Source organism: Rutidosis leptorrhynchoides, chromosome 3 (genome assembly GCF_046630445.1).
Source record: "Rutidosis leptorrhynchoides isolate AG116_Rl617_1_P2 chromosome 3, CSIRO_AGI_Rlap_v1, whole genome shotgun sequence".
In the NCBI taxonomy this organism is placed as follows: Eukaryota; Viridiplantae; Streptophyta; class Magnoliopsida; order Asterales; family Asteraceae; genus Rutidosis; species Rutidosis leptorrhynchoides.
The window spans coordinates 491,744,992-491,754,125 of NC_092335.1; the positions used below are offsets into that span (position 1 = coordinate 491,744,992).

General features: G+C 34.8%; 1 protein-coding gene across 2 annotated transcripts; it reads left to right on the forward strand.

The window, feature by feature from the left end:
- The first annotated feature begins 929 nt into the window (after positions 1-929).
- LOC139898184 (protein NETWORKED 1B-like) lies at positions 930-8,712 on the forward strand. Of its 2 annotated transcripts, none has more exons than XM_071880908.1 (5): positions 930-1,067; positions 2,083-2,182; positions 2,327-2,505; positions 3,886-6,965; positions 7,443-8,712. In XM_071880908.1, exons 3-5 carry the CDS (start codon positions 2,403-2,405, stop codon positions 8,511-8,513), a joined length of 4,254 nt encoding a protein of 1,417 aa, XP_071737009.1. In that variant the 5' UTR covers positions 930-1,067; positions 2,083-2,182; positions 2,327-2,402; the 3' UTR covers positions 8,514-8,712. The 2 variants fall into 2 exon arrangements, with proteins under 2 accessions (XP_071737009.1, XP_071737010.1); XM_071880909.1 differs by having other exon boundaries at positions 2,365-2,505.
- Positions 8,713-9,134: the final 422 nt, after the last annotated feature.

A 9,134-nucleotide genomic window follows, 5' to 3' on the forward strand; every position in this document is an offset into this window, starting at 1 on the left:
ACGTTTACTGCTTCTGTTATTAAGAAGAATAACATAATAATTTGAGTAACATAATTATAATGTGAGCTACCAAATCGTCAAATGGGTAAGAACATATTTTATTAATTGGATCCCAAATTATAATGACATAAAAAACATAAATATACAAATTAAATATTTAAAAATTTTGAATTCGGTTTTGAATTCGGTTTTCGGTTAAACCGAATTCAGAATTTTCAAAACCGAAAACCGAACCGAAAAAAAAACCGAACCGAAAACCGAATTCAAATTCGGTTTCGGTTTAACTCGATCCGAAAACCGATTTTCAAATTCGGTTTGGTTTTTTTTCGGTTTGGTTTCGGTTTGGTTTTCGGGTTCCACGGTTTCAAACCAAATACTGACCACCCCTAATTTGAATATCTCAAAACGCGAAAATGAAAAAATAAGTCACACCTCACGCAACAAAACATGATCAATTTTTCTATTTTGTTTTATATTTTTTCATAATCATAATTACTTAGTATTAATTTAATAAATCGTCTAATTATCAAACACTTAAAAAAACTGTTTATTTAATTATTACATTATCAAATATCATAATAATCAAATTCAAATACTATCTTATCTTAATGGGATAAAAAAATATGATTAACCAAGAAATATGCTGATAATGGACAAAATCATGGAGTTTGAGTATTTTACCATTTAATATTAATATTATGTGTAAGATTCCAGCAACAATAAAACAACACATTTATTAAAAACCTTCACGTTTCCACTTGGTTGTTTTTTTACAGTCCACAAGTCCTTATCACATAGTCACACATTGTACCAAATATCAAATTAAATTAGGAACAAAGGTGACCCAATAGTCAATTAACAACAAATACTACCGTTGAAATTGATACATTGGAGAGAGAGAGAGAGAGAGAGAGAGAGAGAGAGAGAGAGAGAGAGAGAGAGAGAGAGAGAAGCAGGATTTGCAGCAAATGGGGTGATTTACAGAGGATTTTTCGCTCAAGGGGTGAAGGGTTATTGAAATAATTGATCAGCATCCATAACCCCATTATCAAGATTCTAATTTTTATGTAAGTTTATTCATCTTGATTGCTAAAAATCATTTCTTTTTTATACCCCATTTTCAAGATTTAATTTTTATGTAAGTTTCTTCATCTTGCTTGTTAAAAATCATTGATACCCCATTTCCAGATTTAATTATGTAAGTTTATTCATCTTAGTTGCTAAAAATCATTGCTTTTTTATACCCATTTTCAAGATCTCAAGATTTAATTTATATGTAAGTTTCTTCGTCTTTCTTGTTAAAAAACATTCATTTCACTTGCCCCATTTCCAAGATTATATTTTTTTTCCTCATTTTGCCTGTTTTAAACACTGTTTTTTCTCTTACTCCATTTTATCTAGAGAATAATTTTTTAAAATTATTATATTTTTTCTTAATTTTATGCAAGTGTTTTGATCTTCATTGGTCAAGTACATTGATTTTACACAAAAAAATTTAGGAATCTAAGTTTATTACTCCATGTGAATTATTTTGTGATATATTTAAGTTTCATCAGTCAATTTTTCTGAATCCCATTTTCAACTGTGTATTTATCTTTTAATTTTTTTTCTTTCATAAAGTTCGTTCAACAACATTAATTTCTTACACGCCTTTTGTTTGGAGAATAAGTCTTATAATTTTATTGGGTTTTAGGTAAAAATGTGCTTGCCTTTTTTTTTTTTTTTTTTGGTCTAATTTAAGTTTCACCTATTTGTTTTTCTGAACCCATTTTGGTTTTAATTCTTCATACTCAGTTTTAAAGAACTACAGTATTAAATATTTTTCTTGTCAGAAAGCATTTCATTTGCAACACTTTAATGGATTTTTTTGACTGATTTTGGGTTACTGTTTAGATATGAATGCTAGGAATTTTTTTTCCCAGTTGAGTTGATACTACTAAGGAGTATTATTTATTTTTTTACATATTTTTGTTCGATTATTTGATTGCTTTTATTAGAAAAGATATATTGTCAATGGTTTTCAAGAGCCACCTGAGAAGTCATTGTGTAACTGACATATTTTTTCCATTTTTTTTCTATCAGATTTAAAGGTCTGAGAGCTATATTTGTGCCATTGCTTGTAAAGAACTTTATTGAGAGTTGGTTCATGTTATGAACTCATAAATTCTGCTTGATTTTGAAGGTAATCTCTCTTATCCACTTAGATGTTGATTAACCCCCTAAATTCACTTTTTTGTTGTTTATTTTACTTCATCTTTTGCTTATTTTGATAGCCAATGCTTTTAGCTAACAAGCCTTTTTATTCCTTTATAATTTTTTTTTCCAGAAAAGGAAAAAACTGATATACTTTTTGGGATTTTGAAGATCCAAAATCAGTTGGCTTTTAGTTCTTTGTTTGAGTGATGGATTGCATGTTAAATTCGGAGTCAAGGCGTTTGTATTCTTGGTGGTGGGACAGCCACATTACACCCAAAAATTCAAAATGGCTTCTAGAGAATCTTACAGGTATCTTTTTTTTTATTAGCGAGGAAACCCCCATGAACGAGCACATTGGCTCCCCACGGAGGGTAAACCTCGGGTAATCAAGCCCCCCGAGCGCGAGGCGAGACCTGGTACCGGGTGAATTGTGCATTACGCGCACCCTCTGATCACACTCCCTTTCTGAACGGTCACAGATTGTTCCGGATAGACCGTGTACATTAGAGTTAAAAATACATTAGAGTTAAAAATACTCGCCCTCCTGAGTAACCCAGGAAAACCTCAAAATTTTGACTTTGACGAGTGGTTGGTTGCTATTGTTAAATGTAGGGTGTTTGTTAAAATGATTAAATGAAGTTCTAACCTTATTTATTACAAAGCCATTGTACCATTGGCTCATTACAATTTTGGAAAAAGTATGTTATGGTTTTCTCAAGCAAATTTAGAATATAAGTTATTATTACTATTTCTATAGTGGACTCTATAATAAAACAGTTGACGTAGCTAGGGATGGACTGCCTGGTTTTATGCAGTTGACGGGGCTAATTAAATTCGTTGTGTAGAATTAAAAGAAATTTGTAATATATTTGAGACTAGGGAAGGTGTCGATGATACAGAAAATGAAAGAGCTAACTAGAGTTAACAATTTCCATAATGTCTCAGATAGGCTTTGTTTAATATCAAAATCCTTATTAACACTATAATAATTTGCTAATAGAACGGGTTTGGAAGTTACTCAAAGTCTGCTAATAATCTGTACTATTATTTTTTGGGTTAATATTATTGCTACTTGTAAACATATTCACTGTTTATATCTTCTATTGCGATGTAATTGACCCATTCTAACCATTTACCCAAAACATCACCTCAACTGCCTGTTAAGTCACCTCTAGAACTAGCATTTGTAGCTTGATATCATTTAATGAGTTGTATAAGACGGGTCAAAATATATATGCTATGGGGTGTTTATATCGGTGCATTTAAGCTGATCATATTGACTACAAGATGCAATAATAAATATCCATTTTTAACTAAAACGTAGTACGATTATGGTTTTCCCTACTACCAAACAACCAATCACCCAATGAATCTTTCCCATCGAATAGGTTGCTAAGGAGGTTGGGAGTTGTTGGATAATGGGTCAAAATAGATTCGGGTTGTTTTTTTATTATGGCTCACATTGGGCTGGCTCAAAAAAATATCCACAAATTGCAGTTATATTTTTCAATAACAATAATATAATATGATTATATAATTTAGGGTGCCTTTGATAAAACTGGATGATTCTGCATTAAAATTACCTTGTAAACGTCTTTCAACCAAAACATTTTCCAATTGTAATGTGAAATAGTAATTATTTATTTATTTATTTATTTATTTATTTATTTATTTATTTTGTGATTGCAGACATGGATACCAAAGTCAAATCTATGATCAAGCTCATCGAAGAAGATGCTGATTCGTTTGCAAGACGGGCAGAAATGTACTATAAGAAACGTCCCGAGCTCATGAAACTAGTCGAAGAGTTTTACCGAGCATATCGTGCATTAGCCGAACGATACGATTACGCAACCGGCGAGCTTCGCCATGCTCAAAAAACTTTACAAGCTGCGTTTCCTGATCAAGAATCTTTCGTACTACCCGAAGATTCATCATCTTCCATTGACCCCAAGGATCAAAAGAACGAACCTTTTGGATTACAATTTTTCCTCGAAGGAAAATTGCATGACGAGAATTCAAATTCGGTTGCCGAACATGAAATTCGGAATTTAAAGAAGGCCCTGACGGATCTGCTTGCCGAAAAGGATTCACTTTTTGTTCAATATCAGTGTAGTTTGGAGAAACTATCGAATGCGGACGCTGAGCTTAATCTTGCGCTCGAAAAATCGAAGATTCTTGAGGTGAAAGCGAGTGAAGCGGAAAAAGAAGTTGTTATGTTAAAGGAAACGCTTCGGTTGTTACAAACTGAAAAAGAAGCGGGATTAACGAAACAAATGGAGTATTTGGAAACGATATCCGATTTAGAGGAAACGGTTAAAAGTATGGATAAACGAGCTTTAGAAGCCGAAAGTGATGGTCGAGATTTGATGAATAAACTCTCGAGATTAGAATCCGAAAACGATGCGGGTCTTTTAAAGTACGGGAAGTGTCTTGAAAAGATATCGGTTTTGGAAAACAAGATTACGGTAACTGAAGAAGAAGCTAGAGTGTTTTCCGATCAAGCGGTCAAAGCGGAAACGGAAGTCGAGAAACTTAAAACCGCGCTTTTGGAGTTAACCGAAGAGAAAGAAGGTTTTCGGGTTTTATACGCGAACTGTCTCGAGAAATTGTACAAGTTAGAACTTGACCTCTCTTTAGCTCAATCTGATGTTCAACGTCTCACAGACGAAATTCTAGAAAGTACTAAAAAATTGGAAAAGGTTGAAGAGATTTGTGTTCGTTTGGAGGCATCGAATCAACTGTTAAAGATCGAAGCCAGTGATTTGGCGAATAGAATCATGCTAAAAGATCGAGAATTATCCGACAAGCACGATGAATTGGAGAAACTAAGAACTTATGCGAAAGACGAGCATACACATTATGTTCAAGTTGAAGCTGCTCTTCAAACTTTGCAGATGTTGTACGCTCGATCACAAGAAGAACAACGAAATCTTGCAAACGAGCTTAAAAACGGTCTTCAAATGGTGAAAGATTTGGAGATTTGTAAATCGGGTTTACAAGATGAAGTGAAGGATTTGAAGAATAAAGAAGATGAAATCGTAAGCTTAACAGAAATGAAAAAAAGACTCGAAGAAGAGGTCGCACTGCAATCAGGTCAATGCACAGCTATGCAGAACGAAATCGTTCATCTGAAAGACGAAATTATCGAATTAAATACGGGTTATAGTTCCTTAATGGGTCAACTTGAGTTGGTCGGTTTGAATCCAGATTCATTCGGGTCATCAGTAAAGTACTTGCAGGACGAAAATTTAAAGTTGAAACAGATCTGCGAGAAAAACGTTGATCGTGAAGAAACGATAAAAAACGTTATCGAGAAGAATACCGATTTGGAGAGTTCAATCGAGTTACTTCATGTAGAAAAATCGTCTGCTATTCTTGAAAAAACCGTTCTTTTGTCTCAGTTACATATTATTACGGTTAATATGCAGAAGCTAATGGATCGAAACACTGTTCTTGAAAACTCTCTATCTGCTGCAAATATCGAACTCGATAATCTCAGAGACAAATCGAAGGGTTTGGAAGAACTTTGTGAGTTGCTTAATAACGAGAAATCGAATCTTGTAGCGGAAAGAAGCATGTTGGCTTCTCAACTCGAAAGTGTCCAGCAAAGATTAGAAATACTCGAGAACCGGTTTACGCAATTCGAAGAACGATATGGTGTTCTTGAAAACGAAAAGGAAACCGGGAACACGCAAATACTCCAATTAATGTCGTCTTTAAGTATCGAGAAACAAGAACGCGAGAGTTTTGTGATGACGAACCAGAAATGGTTAGATGATTTGGAGGATCATATACGTCGTCTTATTGAAGATAACAAATCTAAGAAAGAAGAATTTCAAGAAGAACTCGATAAAGGTGTTATCGCTCAGTTCGAGAACGTTATCTTAAACAAGTTCATAAAAGAAGTAGAGGAAAAGAATTACTCGTTATTGGTCGAGAACGAGCGGCATGTGTCAGCATCGAAGTTGGCCGATAAATTGATTTCGGAGCTCGAGACTGAAATTCTGGAGCAACAGGTCGAAGAAGAGCTCTTGTTAGTTGAGGTCGAAAATTTGAGATTGGGGATTTATCAAGTTTTCATGTCTCTCGAGATTGGTTCGAACCATCGATTGGAAGCTGGTAAGATATCGATCGAAGATATAATCGATAACATAAAGGATTTGAAGCGTTCGTTATTAAAGGAAGAAAATGAGAAACAAAAGTTAATGATCGAGAACAACGTTAATTCAACTCTCCTTCACCAACTTAAACTAGGGTTCCGGGAATTAGAGTTACACAAGATGAATCTGATGAAAGAATACGAAACTGTCAAGAAACAGAATCGTGATCTCGTTGAAGTTAATGAAAATTTCGGTTTAGAAATTGATATGTTACGTGAAGAACTCGAAGAACGAAAAAACATCGAAGAGAATCTGAATTCTGAGCTTCAAGAACGAGAAAACGAGTTCGAATTATGGGAAGCTGAAGCAACTTCGTTCGTTTTTGATCTTCAAATGTCGAACACGCGCGATATACTTTTCGAAAGCAAAGTTCATGAGCTGACTGGACTTTGTCAGAGTCTTGAAAGTGAAAGTGCGTCGAAAGATCGGGAGATTAAAGAGATGAAGCAAAAGGAAAATGTTATGGAGAGTGAGATAAAAGGATTAAATGCGCAATTAGTTGCTTATAATCCAGTTATTAGTTCTTTGAAGGAGAATATATCGTCTCTTGAGCATAATATTTCGAATATGGCGAATCTTATGGTATCCAACAACCGAAAATCAGTGGTACATTTAACTTTTTTCCCCTCCTTTTTCAACCAACTGATTTACTACTTATATATAAAGGTGGTAAAATGGGTAGATCATGTAATGGGTCAATTGGGGTTCTGGTAAACGCATATAGTTTTTACTATGGTTTGACATGGATCAGGTCGGACCAACAAAGAAACATTTTTTTCCTTTCCCCCTTATGAGTTCTGTAAATAGCTTGCAAAGCAGGTTTGTCGTCTCGAGATTAGTGTGCTTGCAAAGCGAGTTAGAAACTCGGGCCCGAAAGTGAACAAAAAAAATAGTTGGCCTGTTTGATAATAATCGAACTTGTAAAATAAAAAGGTGTGTAAAAGTTTTAAATATTTAGAGCGTACATTGGGTGACTTTTGACCCGTTCAACCCATTAGATCCTTTCAACCCAAGATTGACCCGTTTAACTCGTTATAAACAGTTCTTTACAGTACTAATACAATTTTTATTTACACGGTCCAGGATACGGAAGTGAAAGTTCATTCTTATAACGATGGTCAACGTGATCAAGAGCTGACCATGAGTCCAAAATCACTCGAACCAAACGGGATTGCAGATTTGATTGAGGTTCAGACTCGTATTGCAGCACTCGAAAAAATAATCGTGGACGACATTAACAGTTTAGCGAGACCTGAAACCCCGGAACTCAACATCAAAACGAGATGGATAAAAGGAGAACCCGAAGAACACAAACGTAACAAAACCGATAAGCTTCGCGGAAAACGTTATCTTACGTTAGATAATCTTAACATCACTAAACCCAAACCCGAATTATCCGAAGTAAAGAAAGGTGTTTTGATTAGAGACATCCCACTTGATCAAGCGTCAGATGTCGGTTCAACGTCTACAAATAGCAGAAGCCGAAGCCGAAGAGGCTATTCACGAACTGACGATATGATGATCGAGCAAATGCAACTGGCCCACAAAATCTACGAAACTGAAAAGAGCTCGAAAAAGCTTCCGTACGAGCCACAAATAGAAGATGTCGGTGTCGATAAGTTAGAAATACCATACCAAGAATCCAAAAAAGGAAAGCTTTTGAAAAGACTCGCGTCTGACGCCCAGAATCTCGCGAATCTTGAAACGACGGTTAAGGATTTAACGAAAAGGTTAGAAACTGGTAAAAAAGTTAAGAAACCAACTGGGTTTGATTTCGAGACGGTGAAAGAACAACTAGAAGAAGCTGAAGAGACGATTTTACAGTTGGTCAACGTAAACGTTGAGTCGAAAGCCGCCATTGAAAAAAACCCGTCGTTGTTAGCGTGGGTTGAACAGGACGACACGTGGAAAAGTTCGGAAAAGATCAAACGAGTGCAGTTGGAAGTTCAAAAGATTCAATACGTGTTGCTGAAACTGGACGACGAGAAGAAAAACATAGGGAAAAGCAGGTTTTCGAGGACTAAAAGCAGAACGAGTGTGATTTTGCGCGATTTTATTCATCATGGGAGAAGTAATAGCGGAAGAAGACAACGTCGACTTTGTGGGTGTTTTACGCCATCAGCAACTAAAGGCGATCATCGTGTTAAAGTTTAGTGTTTTTAATTGATTGACCGCTGAATGAATTATGTATGGTGAAAACTTTGTTTATGGAGTCTTTAGAGTAATGTGTAAGTAGTTGTTTGATTATAACTTTTGATGATCATGTATCATCAGATTTGACTTTAGGTACTTATTTGTATTTGAGTAACTGTTATGTTTGATTATGCTTATTTTATATTGTACTTTGGTTTAAGTTTGTGTTTCACAACAGTTGAAATAACATATTGACTTGTGTAATCTACAAGACTACAAAAAGCTTTGAAGTTGAAAAAAGTTATGACCTTTTTAGTAAAAATGTGTGATTTGTGTGCATGTTCAAATCAATTAACCGCAAGTTGTTGGTGAATTGATGGTGACCCAACTCTTTATACGGGAGGTCAGGGGTTCGACTCTCATGTGCTGCGAAAAATATTTTCCTTGTGGTTATCCGCTCATTTTATGAGCCACTGAAACCTAGCCGCCATTAAAAAAAAATTAGATTATGTCAAACAAGAAATGTCAGTACTAAGATAATTTCATGACATCGTTTTGTTTTTACAAAATTAAAAAAAAAAAAAAATACTTTAAAAGTAAAGATATCGCAATAAAATGATATGAACCTTAATACAATAAACC

Bases quoted from the DNA above. Each gene is read 5' to 3' on its own strand.
- LOC139898184 (XM_071880908.1), top strand. From the start codon at position 2,403: ATGGATTGCATGTTAAATTCGGAGTCAAGGCGTTTGTATTCTTGGTGG. The intron at 2,506-3,885 runs GTATCTTTTTTT...TTGTGATTGCAG, and splicing joins GCTTCTAGAGAATCTTACAG to ACATGGATACCAAAGTCAAA. The intron at 6,966-7,442 runs GTACATTTAACT...TACACGGTCCAG, and splicing joins CCAACAACCGAAAATCAGTG to GATACGGAAGTGAAAGTTCA.